Source organism: Pararge aegeria, chromosome 17, assembly GCF_905163445.1.
Source record: "Pararge aegeria chromosome 17, ilParAegt1.1, whole genome shotgun sequence".
NCBI classification, from domain to species: Eukaryota; Metazoa; Arthropoda; class Insecta; order Lepidoptera; family Nymphalidae; genus Pararge; species Pararge aegeria.
In genome coordinates, this window is record NC_053196.1 from 4491459 (window position 1) to 4511732 (window position 20274).

Below are 20274 nucleotides of genomic sequence, written 5' to 3' on the forward strand. Positions count from 1 at the left end.
ATTTTCTTACGACGTTGTCACGTTCAACTATCGTCAGTAAGCCGACTTTACAGACAACCAACTTTTTACTAAAATGTAGACCTTTAGTAGCCTCTCACTAAAGATAAGCTATGATGTAGTGTAAGATAATAGCGCGCTTACCTGTTAGAGTGGTATGGCTATATATCTATAACACCAGACGGTTACCCGGATGCTTAATCGATTAGTAGCGCGTCTTTGACTAGTGTTCTTGGCTCATCCTCGATTTATAAATACGGACTTAAGGCTGTGAGATCTATCTTCCATCCTATTAATGAGGGAAGTCCCATGTTGGTTCTTTTTTTTAATTGTTTAAATTCAAAGTAATAACGCCAAAACTAAAACTATACTAATAGGAAAGTATGGGTGGAAAATCCATCAAAACATTCTTATTATTTTGGGTGTGGGGTGGTTTGGGGTTTCCCAATCATGTCAGAACGGCCGAACTGTTCTGGATGAAATTCAACACAGAGATGAATTATAATCTGGAATAGCAGATAGGTTACTATTTATCCCGGAAAAATGGAAATTTAGACAGCCATATTTAGACGCCATGTTAGACAAGTTTTTTTTTTACGAAGCAACAATAAGATTTTTTTTGCATAGAAGTAGTTTAGGCAGGCGTCAGAAAAAACATAAGACTTTATTTTATCCCAGAGAAATGCATTGCATCTATGTAATAGCGTTTTGAGGAACCGTGTGTATAAAAAGTTTAACCTTTATTAATGCAGAAAGTTTAAAAAGGAAACTTAGAGAATGCAAGCCAGACGCGTGGAATCGATAGTCAAAAATACTTTTACAAGGCTGAAAGGAAAGAAAAAGGAGGTAGTGCTAGGATACAGTTGTTTTCGTTCCTTTGATCGTATTTCCGGTGTCGTACGGATGGAGAAATAATCACTCATTTTCTATTTAAAGACACTCGGCACACGCCCTTCACGCGATTAAATGAAACTAAACGAACGAAATATGAGTTGGTTATTTAACAATTTCCACTTGTCACACAATGCCCTCTGCCCTCATTATTTAATTGAAATTATTTTTATCAGAAAGGATGTTACACAGTCGGATGGACGGTGCCATTATATTCACACCTACGGTGTATTGCAGTAATAAAAAAATAAAGAATAAATCTTTTGCAGAAAGCTAGTAGTTTGTATCATTAAAACTTTACCTAGAACCCGCTCTTTAAAGCTTTTATTTATTTATTTAAACTGTTTATTCGTACACGGTAAGTAAAATAAAGTACGAATAGAGAGAAACAGTAAGACTGGAGTTGAATATAAAAGGCGGCCTTATTGCTTAGAAGCGATCTCTGGCAGCAAACCTTAGGATTAAGAGAACATGAGCGAGAAAAAATAATGTTACTTATGTCATGCAAAAAAAAGCATCAAATTCAGCTAAGTATTCTTTCAGGGTAAATAGAAGAGCAGAGATGGCGCTGAATGAAAGTGAAGGAATACAGAGTGCACCTGTTTTAGCACACACACTTGTGCACTAAAATACATCTAGCGTTTTTGGATATCGTTTTTGGATATCCTCTTTGGAGATTGACCACCGAGGCCGAAATCGGTCAGGGAAACTGTATTTTTTTCCTGATCAGATCACCATGTCATTCGAAATACCGTATCATGCTTTGTATCTCACTCATAACGGATGCCTTTCAGTTAACTTAGTATCATATCGTCAAATAGTCCGCATTTTTAATCCTCTTTAATTTAGCACTTAATCTTAGCCCTGGTGGTAAGACAGCAACGGAATACCTGTCAGAATATGGCAGTCTTAATAAACACCGTACCGGAAAAAATATATGCGACATCGTACCGGAACGCTAAATCGCTTGGCGGTACGTATTTGTCGCTAGGGTGTTAACTAGCCACGGCTCAAGTCTCCCCCACCAGCTCTAATTGCTGATCGGACAAAAACAGACTCTACATAGAACGAAATATGATCATCCCTATTAACCTTCTCAAATTTATTACATACGACAACCCGCATTAAAATAAGCGAATTACTTTTCCAGGATATTTAGAGACAAAAGCGTAAACAAAAAAAACACTTTCTAACGCCAAACGCACAATGCGCCTACGGTCTTCTCTTCGTGTATAAACAAAAGAAAAAAACTGAGCTTTTAAAAGCAGCGAAAAAATGACCTGGTTTCAGCCGCATTTCAGGCTAATCCTTAACCTGGGGAGTGCACTCAACAGGGTCGAACATAGGCCGGTGGAGGAGTTGGGGTGCAATGGGGTGAGTGGGGGATTGTTATTGAATCGCGGGGGAAAGGATACATAATATTCCACTACTTTGCTAGATTTGCTATTCGCTTACTGCGTACCTATTTCCCTACTTGAATGTTATACCTACCTTTTTACATTACGTAGTTTATGCAACTTTGCATCGCAAGGGTGAAACGTATGTAAGTAGAATTGAAACGTCACACCAGCCAGCCGCTCGGCCGCCGATTTTTAATACTGATATCCTCTAATATGTTTATTTTAATCATAATATGCTGTAAACAGCAGTTTTCATCTCCATAAAATATCACAACGTATCTAATGTATTTAATTGGATATTTTTTTAATTACAATGTAAAATATAAAGATGTTTTAAGATATACAAATAACTTGATGTAGAAGCATTAATTTGATCTATCTCGTGACCAAACCAAACCAGTGATTGCAATGTAAGCGCACAAAACTATGTTTGTTACGTACGACATCACATAACAAATCAATATATGTTGCTGAAAACTGTATTGAAACCCGTCGTGTAGTTAAAAAGATCTAAGCGTACAACTTTGTTTTATACTAAGTAAAGATATACAAAGATTCGGAGGTATGAGGTTAGAATCCTAACATCATCCGAAGAGATCCTACGATATTATAGTCAAAAGTGTAAATTTTTCATTCAAAATTGACCTATAAAATCTACTTTTCATGCGTAGGTATGAGATGAAGCTTGTCAACTAGATTCGTTAAATTTTTTTTTTATTCCACCACAAGTTAGCACTTTATTGCAGTCTGACTTGGTGGAAAGTAATAGTGGTTTAGACTAAGATGGTAGCGAACAACAATGTTAGGGGTAAGGTATATTAAACCCTAATTTGCTCTAAGCGGCATCGTAACAGAACGCAGAATCGTTTGCGGAACAGCTTTCTTGGTATGGGGGTAACTAACTACTACCGAACCAGACCAAACCAGAGAAAATTCAGATATCATAAATTCTTAATCTCAAGGTTATCGAACCGGGGACCACATAGCTTAACCACTACGCCAGGGAGGTCGTTTAATCGAAACTAAAGCTACGAGTACAGATATATAATTTTACCAGTACTTCTCTCTTCATTACGCAATGTTAATGGCAAAATGCAGAGTATTGTCAATTATATTGACGTGTGTGGGGGAGCCTTCAGTGTAGGAAGTATTGTATGCGTTCATCTTTGTAACAAGGTGCAGGATTAGCAACGCACACTACTCTGTTTACAAACCCTGAGTTTGAGTGGCGAATAAGAAAAGGCATAAGCACACGTTTGGCCGTGAGGTGTTGAGTGTTTACTGAGCGTTAGGAAAAATGTACATTAAAATATGCGAAAAGGTCGACTTGAGTAGCAAAAAGATTTATTTATTCACCAGCTGCACACCGCCGTTTCACTCGTGTTAAGTTGCAGCGTAAAAGAAAACTGGAATACTTACTAATAAATGGGTAATTGTGTTTGTTTGTTTGTTTGACCTCCCTTTACAACCTAACTAAGCAACCAATAAACTATTTGGCATAAAGATAGAAGCACAGAGAGTAACAATCCTTTTTAGTACTTTTATCCCAGGAAAACAAAATGTTCCTATGGAATTTGTAGAAACCGTAATAAACAAGGATGCGGGATGTATGGTCAATTAGCCTGTAGCTCACTGCTGGACTAAAGGCCTCTTTCAACGGGAATTTGCCCATAATCCCCACACTGGGAGGACTAGCTGGTGATTGCAGTAGATATGAGTAGTAAGGCACAGTGGAAGCTGCTGCCCATTCCCCATTATATTGCCATTGTCCCCTCGTACGGGAAGTGGAGGGTTGGTGACAATTGTACTTATTTGCCATCAACACATGGTACAATGGAGGTTCATTGGAATCCAAAACACACAAAAGAAATATGAATGTTTGTATCACCAGTATTCCTAAGCATTAATTTTATATCTAATGAACATAATCCAATATACATATCTTAATATATATAAATCTCCTGTGACGATGTTTGTCCGCGATGGACTCCTGAACTACTTAACCGATTTTGAATTAAATGGGCACACCGTGAGCAGTCTGGTCCAACTTAAGAGATAGGATAGCTTAGATCTTTAATTATAGTCGCAATTTTATTTTATTGCAAATTATTTGTCTATAATTAATTGACAGTCACATGTTATATATATATATATACTACTACAATCGTTTAAGGCTTAGCGATACTGAATACTTTAAAAACAAAATCAAACGCAGACGAAGTCGCGGGCAACAGCTAGTATATATATAAACTTCTCAACTATTTAAAACCTTATTATTTGCCAATTGTACAGACACTAATGTCTTAAACTGAAATGAAAATGAATTGAAACCTGTCACAGAATGGATTTACTGCATATTAAATCATTAAAATTTAAACTTTATAATCTTCAAGCAAGGATTGTTAATTCCAAGGTCTCGAAGTAATATTATTTAATGTTCCTATTTTAAAAAAAAAATCTGTACTTTTTTCAAGGTAACGCAACTGAGAAACATGAATTGGGTATTATATGTATTAAAAAGTAATTTTATTGATCATGTATAGAGCTGATCCACCTTTGTTTTGATAAATTAGCATCTTATAATCCCTAGTCACTAGTCACATTGGACACGAGTTTAAGAGGTTAGAGATTACGGTTAACATGAATTTAAAATATTCCTAAACTAATGCACTGATTGCGAGCAGTATGAACCTGTAGTTCAAATGATCTTCTTTAAACAATAATAAAATTAAAATAGTTTCAACTTGATTGTACAAGTTTTTAATTTGAATAATTAATGAAATAATAAGCTTTGATTTTAGGGAGTACAACTCTTTAAGGAGTTGAGAATCTTGCATGTAAAGCAATACTCCTTTTACCCTTTGGTGTACGGAACTACTTGGCAACTTGTTGGAGAATGTACTGAATCAAGGCAGCTTTAACTTTGCCAGGAAGTCTATTGTTAAGTCCTGTGTTTATTCTACAATAACTTCTGGAAGCAAGCTCCAAGTTTCATGGAAGGATTAAGGTAAAATGAGAACATAAAATGTGTCACATCTATTTAAAACAAAAAGTAGACTCAAAGATTAGACATATAACCATACCATAGTAAATAAATAATAAGCTAATTGTTATTATTTAAATAGTAAGTTAGACAATTTATCTTTTGTATTCAGTACAATAAAGATAGCATAACCAAATACAGATTTCAATAAGCGAAAAAATGATCTAATCTCTTTGAATAGGTACTCAGTTCATTTAATTTTCTGTAACTTAGCACATTTTTGTGAAATCTAAATGTAAGACAATTAGATTTCACATTTTTAGTAAATAAATGAAAAACATAGTTAAGACAAAGTGAACTAACAATATTAAGTCGGCCATTGTTGCCCAAAAGAGTAAGAAAGATACAAACTTTCATATTCTTCATTTAAATAACTATTTAATATTCTTCAAACTAAATTATACTACTACCAACTACACTCTTACTAAACTCTTGGTTTCTATCATAGTTATGTATAGGTGTATCCCAATACAGATATAAAACAGCTAGTAAGTATATTCAAAGGCTGGATTATCTACCTAAATACATAGCAGATTTTGATCATCTACCTGGAGCAGAGGTCTTAACGTGGCCCCAGTGGGAATTTGAAATTTTAGAATTTTCTGGAGAGCACTTCTGCCTTGGCTAGTTACTACCCTACAAATAAAGACTGCCAAGTGTTATTAGGCATATGGGCTTATAACTGCCATACTCAAACAATGATAAGTTAGCCTGCTACAATCTTAAAACATCACCATCAGGTAAGATCGCAATCAAGGGCTTACTTATAGAAGATGATACAACTGCAGCTCACATGCTTTATTCCAGACTGAACTCTGAAGTTTTGTCAGATGAAATTACGCCGCTACTAGAATAACTAGTAGAATGAAAAAAAAATATTCTACTCGGTTATTTGAACATGAATCCTTATCTAAAGGATCTAAGTGTGATCCTTTACCAATTGGAGAGAATATATAGTTGCTTTTGTGAGAACCTATATGTAGAAGCTATATGTAGAAATCTCATCACTTTATTGTGATCTTTTTTTACTTGCCCTGTATATGTACTGTATGTATGTATTTCTGCCGAATTTGTTGTGGGCTCTTCTTAGACCAGGGCACGTTTGGAATCCTCCTAGCTTTAGTTTTAAGTTAACAAATGCAGTCATCACCATCACCAAACATTAGGTTAACATGTTAAATGTGTGAACACTTCATAAGTGTCTGTGATAAGGTCTACATGAATAAAACATTTATGAATTGGAATGTTTGAATTTAAATTTATTGTATAACTTGTATGATTTTATAATATATGCATTTTAAAAATGGAAAAAGAGTAGAACCATATTAATTAAAAAGATATTTTCTTTATGAATATATGTTTTTAATCTTAACACATTATTTACAGTGAAATGTAGTAAAAAGATTGTTTACTACATGATAAGACAATTATGAAAAATAACTATAGTAGGTGTAGTAGGAAAGGCTTATGACAGACTCCATACCCTATATCTAACATAAATAAAAGCAGTTATGATACAGAATAATTATTAAAGTACAGGGAATATAGTCTTTAAAATATTGTATTAGCTTAAGCAGAACAAAATAAAGCAATAATATCACACTAACAAGATAAATGCTGTGATGAGAAAATTCCAATACATTTATGTTTATATTGAGAGTCCTAACATCAAAGCAATATGTTGGAACCTAGACAAACACCTAAACTCATTTAATGAACACCCATTCACAATATTAAATATCAAAAATCAATACTGGTGACACAAATAAAGTATTTTGAAACTTTTCCTAAAACTGCAAATTTCAGTGGGTATTTTGAAAACCAGCAGTGTATTAGCCTAGTAACTATTCTAGACTATAAAGACATAATAGAAGTAATTGTTAGCATGATTGTATCTATTCTATTAATATCTCATTCAGTTCAACATTCATGATCCATCTAACCATGTACCTGCTACCTGGGTGTGGTACAGACAGTCGACGAAACTATACTCCCGGTTATCACCTCCAATTTGCCAACAGGTTCAGTGGTTACTACTCTCGTACGCTATACGCGTTTATGCTTGAACATCGTTATAAGACATGAATCATTCACAACTAAATCACGTTATAGCAACCTACACTTCGGTTTGCTTTGGTAAACAAAACATAAGCTAAATGAATTCGTATATAGATTAGTAAATATAAAACATTAATTACCTTATCGCATAACGTTTTCACTTGGTTTTCTGTCAATTGCTTGCATTCATTTAGTTGTTCTATCCATTGATCCAGTTCCTTTAATGATGCCTTGTCCTCCATACTTTGAGACTGTGAAATTAACGCCCTAGACGTTAACTTGCTTTTAAGATATCTTTATCTATTAAATGTACACAAAACCATGCGAATTTTGTATTTTACACTTTGCCCAGAAATACTGATTAGGGCAGAAACTTACAAAATGGCGTAGGTATCACTTGCGTGACGTCAATTTGGTTCAAAAGGAGCGACCGGTAGCCCCCAAGCGGAATACAATGGCACTACGAATGATGCCAATTATTGATGCATTCAGGATAACCAACAATTTAGTTCTAAATTCAGTCAATATTTATTATTGATTATAAATTAATTAATAATTGTAATATTTATTCAAGTCTACCCCCTAATATTTGCTTGTTAACTATTTGAGGTGGTTTTATTAATATGTTTCAGACAACTTGCTCAAATAGAATGACTAATGGCAACCAACCTCTAATAGAGAGATACGGAGGTTTAATCACGATGTTTTCCTTCGCCGTTGAAGCAAGTGATATTTTAATGTCCTAAAACCATATAAAGTTCACTGGCAAGCTTGCAGCTTATGATCCTTGTTGCTGCATTTACTACTTTACTGGCGGTTTCCACTTGTTAATCGGTGCACTACGGAGATCATTCTTTTTGGGACTAAGGCTTAAGACCTCCGTAAAAGTATTATTGAAAAATAAAATGAAAGACATACTTTTGAAGTAGTAGAAGAGACAATTTTTGTTTTTGCCATTGATGTGTCTACAATAAAATCCATCGACCAGATTATTAGTACTTATTTTGATACCTAAAATAAATTATGTTTTATAAACTTCGTTATTCCACAGTACTTTTGAATATTTCGTACAACTTTCAATTTCCATTTCGTTGAAATTAGAAATATTTTTTCTTGAAATTGACATTTTGAGTTTTGAAAAAATTGATTTCACTAAAGTTTTTATTTCATTCGTCACCTCAAAGAAGGTTAAGATTATTATTTCAGTGCGGTTTCTTGATGATAAATGGGGAGAATACAAACACTTTCACAAGTACTTCATAGTTGGCCTGGATTTTTTGTTTATTTCATTCAGTCTATGTTGTCTATGGAATCCGATCAGATCACGATCAGCTAAATTTTGTATGTAGTCTGTGAAATCATTCATCTGATATCGTTCAGTGTTCACCTTCAAAAATCAATCATCTATTTAGTTCTTTTCTCTTTGCCCGGGTCGACTGCTTGGTCAAGTGGCGCGGGCCGCAGTGAATAATAAATTGTAAAAATGACGGAAACTTTAAAGCCGAGAGGTATCCTTTGCGGACACAATGGGTGGGTCACCCAAATCGCGACCAACCCAAAATATCCTGACATGATTTTATCGTCGTCTCGAGGTAAGTTTTCACTGCATGTGATTTAATCTCAAGTCATCGTCGATTGTCCATTAACATTCTGAGTTTTAAAGATGTTGTAAGCAAGATTAAGTACTAAAAATCAGAAGTTTTCATGTATTTTGATGTTATAATCTATAATAAGTAGCATATGATGAGCATATATTTGCCACGCGATACCTGAGCGGCAAGCGGATATGGGGCTGATGATAAACTCTTGTTTATGACTTATTACTTGATTTTCTTAGTAGTTTGACCAAATATCACTATTTCAGACAAAACATTAATCGTTTGGAAACTGATGAGGGACGAAACCAACTACGGAGTACCTTCGAAGCGTCTTTACGGACATTCCCACTTCATCTCTGACGTAGTTCTGTCCAGCGACGGTAACTACGCCCTATCTGGATCCTGGGACAAGACTCTCCGACTTTGGGATCTCCAAGCCGGAAAAACCACCAGGCGGTTCGAAGACCATACTAAGGTGTGATGGAACATTTAATTTGTTAGTGTTAGCGCCTTTGCGAGGCAGAAGATATTAGATTTTAAGCGCCTTTGCGAGGCAGAAGATGTTAGTTTTAAGCGCCTATGCGAGGCAGAAGACATTCCTGTGGCGCAGCGTGAAGAAGCTTACATGTGTGTGCATGAGCTGAAACAACTCCTGAAGACGATGCAATATCATAACTGTTTGAGGTCCTGTAAGTAGACTATGGTTGGGAAGGGTAACCTTTGCGTCTGTTAAATGATTGTCAACACATAACCCTAGATTATTGTTGTTTGTATGTAGACTGTCTAAAAGTAATTTGCACACATTTGCTCCTCTGAAGTTAGGTCCTAAAAAACATTAACAGCATGTAACATGTACAGAGATCCGCCCAGACAACTTTATCTAAAATCTACCTGTGTGTAGCCTGATGCATTCACTCTAGCTAACTTGGATCATGGTTACTGTGTATTAAGCTTTTGTAGTCTTTTGTTATATTGGATTTCCAGGGTAACAGCTATGTGCTCATAATTTCTTATTCCCTGCTCTTGGGTTTACCATCCCTGCATTTTGTAATCTTCCATAATATCTTGTTGACAGTCTACTTTCTAGATAAAAGTTAATTTATTTTTCTATGAATCTTATTGGGCCACACATATCTTTAGAGAAATGAAACTTCAATAATGTCATGGTAATCAGGCAAAAAAGTTCACAAAGTAAGCCTTGCCTTGGTACTAATATGATCTTTAATGTAAAGATTAAAACTTACATTATTTAAGGATAATTACAGCATTAGACTCCATTACATAGCTGTTGAGCTTACAATTATTATAATGATTCTTTTTATAATACAGGATGTACTATCAGTTGCCTTCTCAGTGGACAACCGTCAGATTGTATCTGGCTCCAGGGACAAGACAATCAAGTTGTGGAACACCCTTGCAGAGTGCAAGTACACCATTCAAGATGATGGTCACAGTGACTGGGTGTCATGCGTCAGGTTCTCACCTAACCACGCCAATCCAATTATTGTCTCTGCTGGATGGGACAGGACTGTTAAGGTTTGTATTTTGCTCTAATCTTTATATCTGCATTTGCTTATCTGGAGTTATACTGTCAAATATGGATTTAATACAACACACAACAAAGCTAAAAACAAATCATCTCTCCACTGCTAGAAATCATCATCATCATATTATAATTAATGATGATAAATCTATTTGCCATGTTCACAATACTATCACTTGAGATTTATAACTAAATGATAAATGTACTATTTTAAATGAAAGGTACCTTCAATTTACAACACCTTAGGATACATTCAAATTATCTGGAATATATATAGATAGACCTTTCATAACATTTTTATCATCTATTTCAAGGTTGCCATCCTCAAATGTACTTTAAGAGTTAATTAATCTTAACCTTTAAAGAAGCTTTGTGTTTGTGTTAAGATTTAATTTTTACGTGGACTACCAAGAAGGCTGTTATTTGGACATAGATAATATTTATCTGTAATTTGTATTTCTTTTTTCTCAGGTCTGGCACTTGACTAACTGCAAGCTTAAGATCAACCACCTTGGTCATTCCGGTTACCTGAACACAGTGACTGTTTCTCCTGATGGCTCTCTATGTGCATCTGGTGGCAAGGACATGAAGGCGATGCTGTGGGACTTGAACGATGGCAAGCACCTTCACACCCTTGACCATAATGACATCATCACAGCATTGTGCTTCTCGCCAAACAGATATTGGCTGTGTGCTGCATTTGGACCCTCAATCAAGATCTGGGTATGTCACTCTTTTATTTCATTGCATTTCCTTTGTCTCCAGTTTATTCTGTGATACTAGGGAAAATTTAAAAAAAAATGTTTATTATACCAATTAATGTAGCTCTGACAAAGTTATCTTGACATCTTTAAATTCAACAATTTAAAAGTAAACTGATTACTGTTGCACTTGTTTTATAGAGAAGTTTGGTTTGAAAGGCACATAGCAAGATTAGGAACATCAATAATTGACTTCCTCTAATTGTTCGTCCCTTGAAACGTCTAAAACAGTCTTGTGTAATTTATAAACTAATAAATATCTTTGTTTTTTATCAGGATCTGGAAAGCAAGGAGATGGTTGAAGAGCTGAAGCCTGATGTTATCAACCAGCAAACACCTACAAAGACAGATCCACCTCAGTGCCTCTCGCTTGCGTGGTCTACAGATGGGCAGACACTCTTTGCTGGCTATTCCGACAACATTATCAGAGTCTGGCAGGTTTCAGTCTCAGCGCGATAAGTTATATAAGGACAAGAATTTCATTTATTTTTGTCCTCTTGAAATAAGTATAAAAATAAATGGAATTGGCTGACTATGTTAAGTGTTTTATTATGATCTCCATGTACAGATAAATGATAAGATTTGAAATGCAGATGTGTCTGCCTTTACAATTGTATATTTTATTTTTTATTGTTATGTAAATAAACTTTGTTGTAAGCTATCCTTGATAGAAATCTTTATTTCTTGTTCCCATTGTAAATAGAATAAATACATACATAACAATGTTCAGTTCAAGGTATTACATAAATAGTTCAAATAATTCTTAAACCTACAAGCCTTAACAAATTTAATCAGATTCAATGAGTGGAATTAAATAAAAATTATATCTTTGCAAATAAGTATAATTGGGGTTTTGAAAAAAAGAAAATTATTGTTTTTTTTTTTATGTATTTTAAAACTTTGTTATTAATAATATTGATATTTGATGTAAAAAATTTTTTTCAATAAATTATAAACAATTAAAAATTGATCAAATTAAAAAAAAAATCAGGTGACTATAAACGCGCCATGATCGGCCACCATAGTTGTGACTTCAATGTTGTAGCTAAAACAGTACGGCGTTTACGACTTATACGTGGCTAGACAATAATATTGAAAATTTAATGCTAAAAAACGAGTTGTTAGTTGGTTCCGATTAGCTATGTGTGATAAAGGATTTATGAAGGCAAAGTCTGATAATATTCCTGATGTTGATATTTTTATGATAACCAATTTTTTTAAAAATGACGTTCGGTTTAATTCTGCTGAAGTTCGAGGTGCCAAGGCATCAAGATAAGTCTGTTAAAAAATAATATAATAAATAAAAATATTTAAGTATTAATTCACCATTATATTAAATATAATTAGTTAGATATTTCATAAATTGTAGAGCATCGCGTGAGAGTTATGGCGACAAAGCTATAGGTTATGTTCAACTAAGGGCGCTTTTAGTGTCACGCGGATTTGCTCACGCACGCGGGATTGGACCGCATGCGTAGCATCCGCAAAGAACAATTTCATATAGGTATCTATTGTAAAGCGTGATAAACGCACGCGGGACGCGGGGCGCTGTGCGGGGCGTCACCCCGGTGCGGGGTATCCGCATGCGTAAGCGCTGCCTACAACTTCAGTGCCCATTTTAGAGTCGAGCGGGGCGCACGCGCCGTATTGTACTACCGAAATGAAAATCGATACAGAACGAGTAATCATTGAAGTTCATCTGCGGCCCGTTTTGTGGGATAAACGCAATGAATTATACAAAAACAGGGACGCGAGGGAGGCTGCATGGAGAGATATTTTGAAGGAATTGGCACCTAACTACGAAAATTTGAGCGAAGAGGAAAGAAAAGAGGCGGGTATGTGTTTGGTTCATTATTTTATTTATACAAGCATCATTACTTTATTAATATAAGCATAATTATTTAATTCACAAATAACATCAAAAACCTTCTAAAACCTTTTGAGTTTAGTTAATTAATTATATATCGGTGTTGCCAGGAGACTTTTCCTTCATTGATAAAGTAATCTGCAAATATATCTCTGATATTACTTGCCGACGTATTACTACTTTCAGTCTGCTGCCTGGGTAGTGGTCCCGTAAAACCATTTGTGACAAATGTATGGCTGACCTTGTAGCCATCCCGTTTCCTTATGAAATTGTGAAGTACACATGCCGTCTTGACTATTAATTGTGCTAGATCTAACTTGACATTCATGGATCTGTGAAATATTCTAAATTTATTTGACATAATTCCAAAAGTGCATTCTATGTACCTTCTAGCTCTGGACAGACGGTAATTAAATATTTTCTTTTTGTAAGGTAAATTATCACGAGCATAAGGCCGCATCACATGTGATGATAAACCAAATGCCTCGTCTCCCACTATCACGAACGGCAACTTTGCTCTTACACTAGATGGATAAGCTACTTCGGGGCAAATAATAGGCAACTCTTGCGGGTCAGGGATACCCAACGTGTTACTTTCCAGTTTCGTATACAATTGACTCCTTCTAAAGATGGTTGAATCGGCGTTGCTTCCACTGGTACCGACATTAATATATGTAAAATTATAATCAGCATCACACATTGCGAGGAGCACTACAGAATAATATTTCTTATAATTAAAATATAGTGATCCACTGTGCGGCGGCCGAATCACTCTTATATGTTTTCCATCAATTGCACCCAAGCAATTAGGAAAATTTGTATATGTGAGAAATCCCTCTGCGATTTCTTTCCATTTGATCCCATTAAGCTGTGGAATACATTCAGACTTTAGTTCAATCCATATTATGTAACAAACTTGTCTTACTATTTCGCTAATTGTTGCAATTCCAATCACATAGGAATAGTGTAGATCAGTGAATGTATTACCAGTTGCCAAATATCTGAAAACAAAAACAATATATTAATAATATGATAACATAATATATTAATAATGCTGACATCAGACATAAGACAGCATGCACCGCTCGAATTTTACTTCAGAAGAAAAATAAATACCCTTAAGGTGAAAGGGCACGGAAGTAGCTAGCGCTAGAAGTTTTTAATTCGTTTTAACTACAGTACTATAGCTACGTTAGATTTTATTGGTACTGGTTTTGGGTAACTTGATCTGAAACTGTGTGTACTTTTGCCACTTACTTATTATATTTTGTCATTTCAGACAAGAAAATACAACAACGCTGGCGAACAGCAAGGGACACTTACCAGAAAGACAAGATATCTGAAAAAAATCAGCCATCCGGCTCTGGGAGTAAGAAGAAGAAGAAGAAATATTCTTACTATGACATTTTGACTTTCTTAGACAGTACAACGGAAACTGCTGGAGAAGAGTCACTCTGTGAAGAAATGTCTGAACAAAGTAATTTAGAAACACCTAATGAGTCCACGCAACCAGATACTTCACGTCAAGAAAGTTCTCACCCAACATCAAAACAAAAACAAGTAAAATCTAAAAAGCAAGCACCATCTGAATTTGAGGCACAGTTATTAGAATGCTTAAAGTCTAATCAACTGGAGCTAGAAAGTGAGGATTTGGCTTTCTTTCAGTCTCTGCAGCCTTCATTAAAAAGATTCACTAGATATCAAAAACTAATGTTCAGAACAAAAGTGTTAAATATAGTTATGGAAATGGAAAGTCAAACACAACCTGCATACTACAGTCCCATACCTACAACAAGTTCTAGTGGTTTTACTGAGCTTGACAGTTTGTCACCGATAAATCAAGATTACCAAACCAATAGTATAATCCAGGATACTTCGAGTCTTAACGACAATGCTATTAGTTCTGCTGCAGTGAATGACAATGAAACTCTTATTTCGACTGAAAGCGGCCTGTTTAATATCACGTCTTATGACGTAATTTATACCCCAGCAACAACATCATCTACAGGCGAAAGTAATGTCAACGCTCAGGATACAAATTTACAAAGAAATGAATGATGTAAAATTTGATTTTTTAATTTATGAATAAAACTCTTTTTATTAAAATGAGTACGATTAACTTTTTTTCTCCAGTTTCTCTCTAATTGTTTGTTTAGTCATATGAGTGCGGTTGTACACACGGCACAGATCAAGTTACTCAAATCCAGTATAAGCGGGACTCCGACGGGTTACCTAAGTATGATAATACGCAAGGCGCGAGTTCCATTTATGCTGGTTTTGGGTAACTTGATCTGTGGCCATGTGTACTTTATCAGATAAAAAAAAGGATTGTGTATGTAGGTTGAACGTACCAATCCCAAACCAATTAAGGACTTTTTTTGACTTTAAATTACTGTCATGTGCAAACCTATAACTTTTATCTATATTATAATAAGTAGCGTGTGATGAAAGGTAGGAATGATTCCACTTTAATGGCGACATTTTATGAGTGAAATAATCTTATTTAATGAAATTTCAACATGAAATTGAATGAAATTATGAACAATGAAATTTCAGAGTACATGACAAAATTTTTTTTTTGCACATGTAAATTTACACATGACAGTAATTTGAAGTCAAAAAACGTTTATCCTACCTGTTCAAATCCCTTTCCACTAAATCATAGCAGGAAATTAAATATTTAAAATTTAAAACTTACCTTAATGTAATAGCGAGCCTCTCAATCGGTTGTATTGTAATCCTTCGTAAACTGCTTTTTTGTAGCTTATTCTCAATTTTACACAACAGTTCATCAAAAGAACGAATGGACATTCGAAAGTAATTTTTAAATTTACGTTCATTATTTTGTAGTTTTCCAAAGCGTGTAACAAACGCCCCAGCAAGAAGCCTATTTTCAAGAAAGGGATCAACATGTACTCTTGTCTTCTTGTTTCGTCGTTTGTAAAGTATGTAAGCGACACATATTCTTCTGACATTGATCATTTTTGAACACGTCTATACCGTTACGCAGCCCGTAGAAAACTGAAACTCATGCTGCGTATGATCCGCAGCGTGAAATTTTACGCATGCGGTCCAATCCCGCGTGCGTGAGCAAATCCGCGTGACACTAAAAGCGCCCTAAGTCTTAATAAAAATATTTAATATTGTAAAAGGACGGGTCTGTCCAGAACACCGAGTTCGGAGTAAAGCTTATTCAGTTACTTTAACTATTGATGAAAAGTCAAGAAAAATTCAGGATGTTCAGTGCCATGACTGCAGCTTCCGCAGGTAATTTATACTCCTATTTAAGTTGTTTGATGTTATCAGCAATAAAATCTTTTAGTTTATGTCTACAGGTGGTTGCAAACATGCATTAGCATTACTTATGTGGACCCATCGCAGAAGTGAAGATCCGACACCAACAGAAGTCGATTGCTATTGGAAAAAATCGCGATTATCAGGCATTGGTACAGTTATAAAATATATTGTATATATATTATATTACAATTATAATATATGCACTGCTTGAAACCATTTATTTCGACGTTTGTCAACTTGGGGAACATTTAAAAACATTTTGTCAGGAGTTGTTTGTGTAGTATTAGTACATAATGGTACAAAACAAGAACGATAACTTTGAGGTTCGACATTTTCAATATAAATTTAAATATTTAACAATGACAACAAATTTTTTTTTTTTTCAATAACCCAATTGTAGAAGCGATGTGATAGCCGCCTAGAGCGCCTAGAGGTTCGAAACTGCACTACCTCACGCACCACGACCATTCTTTAGTAGCGTTTCTTGCGAGCGTTCATGCCAATTTTTTTTTTTTTTACCTAAGGAAATGCGTTCCTCAGTATTCTCCATGAGGAGGCGTGTGAAGTCTTCCAATCCGCAATCGTTATACAGAAAATGACTAACACAAACCACTCCTTTGGGGGATAACAGAGTAGATTTATGGGGTCTTGCACCTCCCACTTAACATAGGTTCGACCTACCAATGTGTAGCGGGTCCCACCATCGGCTGCAGGTCTGTGTCGTGCCGAACCCTCCCAGAAGCGTTGCTCGGAATTGAGTTCCCAACCAACCGCGTCGCAGACTCGTTGGATCTATTTTTCCCGTCGAGGAACACTGTCCCATGGGTGTGACTCGTGGGGAACCGGTAACGTGTAACATGATTGGGTGTGACTCGTTAGGATCTCTCCTGCGGAAGGTAGAGGAGGATCATGGAGGCCGGGGATCATAAATCGCCCCGCCAGGCCCGGTGCGTTTCCTCTGAGAGGGAATGATTATGTCCTACTATCTTTCACTCCCAGTGAGCTCCGCCTTATATAAGGGACATAACCTCGCAACCTGCTCGCAAAGAGGCAGCGGTATTCACACTGTCTCGAGAAGCAACCAAGCTGCCATATTTTGGCACTGCCCCGCTTTAGGTGCGCTGTGCCATCCTCAAGGCACTATAGCGCCCCAACCAGTTCACCTAGACGGTCCTTACCGCCGCTAGCTACTCATAATGACTATTGATTTTCGACATAAAACGTCTGGTGACTTATTTTTATCCGATATGTAAATGAGTGCGCTGACTGTGTATTATGTACGGATGTTAGAACATATAGCAGATAAAACAGATCGCGAACATTTTTTGTCCGGCTTGTTTTGCAAATCCTATTATTTCAGGCTTAAATATAATGTATTCTTATAATAAGTATTAATAAAATTAAATATACGCTATATTTAAATTGGTTCAGTGTTTTAAAGTAGCTTTAGTTTTAAGTTAACGAATTTATTTATCGCCATCAACTCACTCCTATGTCTTATTTTACATGTAATGTACGCATCAAAAGTGCCATCTATGTGCCTATTTGAATAAAGAAATATTTGACTTTGACAAAGAATCGTTTATATTACAAATAAATAAATAAACAAATATTTTCTCAATATAATATCAATGCACCTAGTTATTTTGTTTACAGCATGGCTGGCATGGGCAGGAGAAAATTATCTCACCCAAAACGAAAGGATAAAAATTTAAACTTCTCCCAGCTTATCAAACCCCTTCTCATTGTGGGAGGAGACCAGTGCCCTGAAGTGGGCCGGTTATGGGTTTATATAATGATAGCTTTATCAACTCTCAGAGCATTGGCAAACAAGTAATAATTATATTCAAATAATAAAAGGGTATAAACTTCTCCTATTCCATGTTGTCATACATTACCAGTTGGACACGTTAACTATATTACCTGTCAGGGGATATAACTTTTGTCTCCTGCCTGTGCTAGCACTGCTGATGTCATTATGTTTTGCACGCCTCATAAGCAACGTGGTGGGGATCACCTCACCGATTTGCTATATTTAGCTTTACTCCGGATATATGAGTCAAGAACTTTTATATTTAGCTTTACTCTCGACATATTTAGCTTTTTTCTCCTTCTGCCTTTTATGAGTTTATTTTTTAGGCTTGTAAAATAAATAAAAGTTTTGTTAAATAAGGTGGTATTTAATGGTTTTCTTAATAATTTAAATGCAAAAATGCCCATGCCCTTACAACCCTCATTATAACATTATAAATATCTACTATAAAAATTAATAGTTAAATTCCATAAAATTTTAAAATACACAGCTCCGATTAGGTACAGAAAAGATATATATCTGCACAATAAAATAAATTGTTAATACAAAAATAAATAAATTACTTTGATTAATTTACTAACTCTCCTTCACAATAAAGTTATGTGTGTCATGATATTCCCATTAACCCATTTCTATCTTGTATCTAATTAATTGGATTTCCATTAACATTTAGCAGATGACTACCATCAGCAATTTCTTGCGGTCCATCTCCAACTTTAGTGTAAATCAAGTATTTAAGCAAATCCTTGTTGAAAGGCTGAATTGGAAACAGATTCAAGAAATCAAAATCCGGAATCTCTGGAAATCCCTCCAGAGATTCCGGGAGACCTTTGACAAAATCTTGTTTAGTAGTAGGGAACACTTTTTTAATAAGGGCTATGACTTCTGGGACATCTTTCTCCAATAAATACAGGCAAGCATTGGGTCCAGCGTCAAATGTGTATGCTACTTTAGTCTGACCACAAATCTCATTATACTTATGCATTACTTCAACGATTTTATGAGATACATCTCTCATATAGACACATGGTGGATATGTATCCAGACACACTGCGTGGAACTGGTTACTGTCTTTCATAGTTATCTCCGCAAATGTTGCAAAGTTTTTATCCTTAATAGCTTTACAGATGTCATTAACTCGTTTCGGTACAGAGTTTTGAACTCTATATTTAAGCAATTCGGATGTGGCTACAGAACACTGCATACCTTTCGACGAACTTGTATGTTTCTTTGTGTCTGCAACAACTAATACAAGCACTCTCATTTCTGGCCAATGTAACGAATTTACTATTTGTGTAGCAACTGAGTCACTCCCATCAGGTTTTACCCCAGCGTGCCATCGTACGAAACCACCATACACGCTTCGACATGCGCTACCTGATCCCAAGCGAGCTAAAGCGCTGATATCTGTCTTAACTTTGTACAACTTCGCCAGAGCAGTTACCAAGCAGGCGTAACCTGCCGCCGAAGACGCCAATCCGGCTGCAGTTGGAAAATTATTCTCTGAATAAATACGAACGTTCCACGACAAAAATTCTTCGTCGACACTTTTCTGCGCTCTCGCTATACCTTTAATTTCTCCCAGGCAATTCTGCAGCCGCTTATTATTGAAAGGTTCTTTGAGTTTATTCAACCAAATTTCATTTTCATTAATATCTGGTCGAGCGCAAACAGAAGTTTTAGCACACATAACATTTGTATCCAAAGTGGCACTAACGGAATCGTTTAACGGTAAAATTAAGTCTTCATCACGTTTTCCCCAGTATTTAATCACTGCTATATTCACTGGAGCTGTTACTGTAATTATACCGCTCATTGTATTTTATTTGAAATATTTTACTTTATGAACTTTCAAATAATTTAGTATTTACCGCGCAGTACTTGACAACACGTCTGGTATTTACTTGGTGGTCTGTGACGTCTGGTGTCCTGCCGCCTGCGTACAGCGTGCGGGTAGGTACCTAACATACAACTCTAGAGTCTTGTCTACGCCTCTACGGTACTGT

The 20274-nt window shown here is 35.7% G+C and overlaps 5 protein-coding genes across 6 annotated transcripts in view; 2 read left to right on the forward strand and 3 right to left on the reverse strand.

The window, feature by feature from the left end:
• The window catches only part of LOC120631304 (serine/threonine-protein phosphatase 2A catalytic subunit beta isoform), a 36955-nt gene extending 29146 nt beyond the window's left edge, over window positions 1-7809 (reverse strand). For both annotated transcript variants that reach the window (XR_005659052.1, XM_039900791.1), the window contains exon 1: window positions 7530-7809. Coding sequence is in view for 1 of the 2 variants with exons in the window: in XM_039900791.1 (XP_039756725.1) it covers window positions 7530-7631 (102 nt within the window). In the remaining variant the exon portion in view is untranslated. The remainder of the gene's footprint in view (window positions 1-7529) is intronic.
• A 978-nt stretch (window positions 7810-8787) lies between these two features.
• On the forward strand, window positions 8788-11826 carry LOC120630991 (guanine nucleotide-binding protein subunit beta-like protein). Its single transcript, XM_039900376.1, has 5 exons — window positions 8788-8981; window positions 9254-9462; window positions 10317-10523; window positions 11002-11253; window positions 11568-11826. The coding sequence occupies exons 1-5, from the start codon at window positions 8873-8875 to the stop codon at window positions 11748-11750; spliced, it is 960 nt and encodes a 319-aa protein (XP_039756310.1). The 5' UTR covers window positions 8788-8872; the 3' UTR covers window positions 11751-11826.
• A 1100-nt stretch (window positions 11827-12926) lies between these two features.
• LOC120630825 lies at window positions 12927-15229 on the forward strand. The gene is made up of 2 exons (XM_039900119.1): window positions 12927-13126; window positions 14438-15229. Exons 1-2 carry the CDS (start codon window positions 12952-12954, stop codon window positions 15214-15216), a joined length of 954 nt encoding a protein of 317 aa, XP_039756053.1. The 5' UTR covers window positions 12927-12951; the 3' UTR covers window positions 15217-15229.
• Window positions 13121-16281, reverse strand: LOC120630823 (protein ANTAGONIST OF LIKE HETEROCHROMATIN PROTEIN 1-like). Its single transcript, XM_039900116.1, has 2 exons — window positions 15857-16281; window positions 13121-14159 (listed from the first exon to the last, which is right to left on the reverse strand). The coding sequence occupies exons 1-2, from the start codon at window positions 16138-16140 to the stop codon at window positions 13241-13243; spliced, it is 1203 nt and encodes a 400-aa protein (XP_039756050.1). The 5' UTR covers window positions 16141-16281; the 3' UTR covers window positions 13121-13240.
• Window positions 16282-18332: 2051 nt separating this feature from the next.
• LOC120630824 (diphosphomevalonate decarboxylase) lies at window positions 18333-20235 on the reverse strand. The gene has a single exon (XM_039900117.1). It carries the CDS (start codon window positions 20082-20084, stop codon window positions 18912-18914), a length of 1173 nt encoding a protein of 390 aa, XP_039756051.1. The 5' UTR covers window positions 20085-20235; the 3' UTR covers window positions 18333-18911.
• Window positions 20236-20274: the final 39 nt, after the last annotated feature.

Excerpts from the sequence above, each read along its gene's own strand:
- LOC120630824 (XM_039900117.1), bottom strand. The coding sequence starts at position 20,084 with ATGAGCGGTATAATTACAGTAACAGCTCCAGTGAATATAGCAGTGATT.
- LOC120630825 (XM_039900119.1), top strand. The coding sequence starts at position 12,952 with ATGAAAATCGATACAGAACGAGTAATCATTGAAGTTCATCTGCGGCCC. Across the intron at positions 13,127-14,437 it reads AGAGGAAAGAAAAGAGGCGG|ACAAGAAAATACAACAACGC; the intron begins GTATGTGTTTGG and ends TTGTCATTTCAG.
- LOC120630991 (XM_039900376.1), top strand. The coding sequence starts at position 8,873 with ATGACGGAAACTTTAAAGCCGAGAGGTATCCTTTGCGGACACAATGGG. Across the intron at positions 8,982-9,253 it reads GATTTTATCGTCGTCTCGAG|ACAAAACATTAATCGTTTGG; the intron begins GTAAGTTTTCAC and ends TCACTATTTCAG. Across the intron at positions 9,463-10,316 it reads GGTTCGAAGACCATACTAAG|GATGTACTATCAGTTGCCTT; the intron begins GTGTGATGGAAC and ends TTTATAATACAG.
- LOC120630823 (XM_039900116.1), bottom strand. The coding sequence starts at position 16,140 with ATGATCAATGTCAGAAGAATATGTGTCGCTTACATACTTTACAAACGA. Across the intron at positions 14,160-15,856 it reads AGGCTCGCTATTACATTAAG|ATATTTGGCAACTGGTAATA; the intron begins GTAAGTTTTAAA and ends TTTTGTTTTCAG.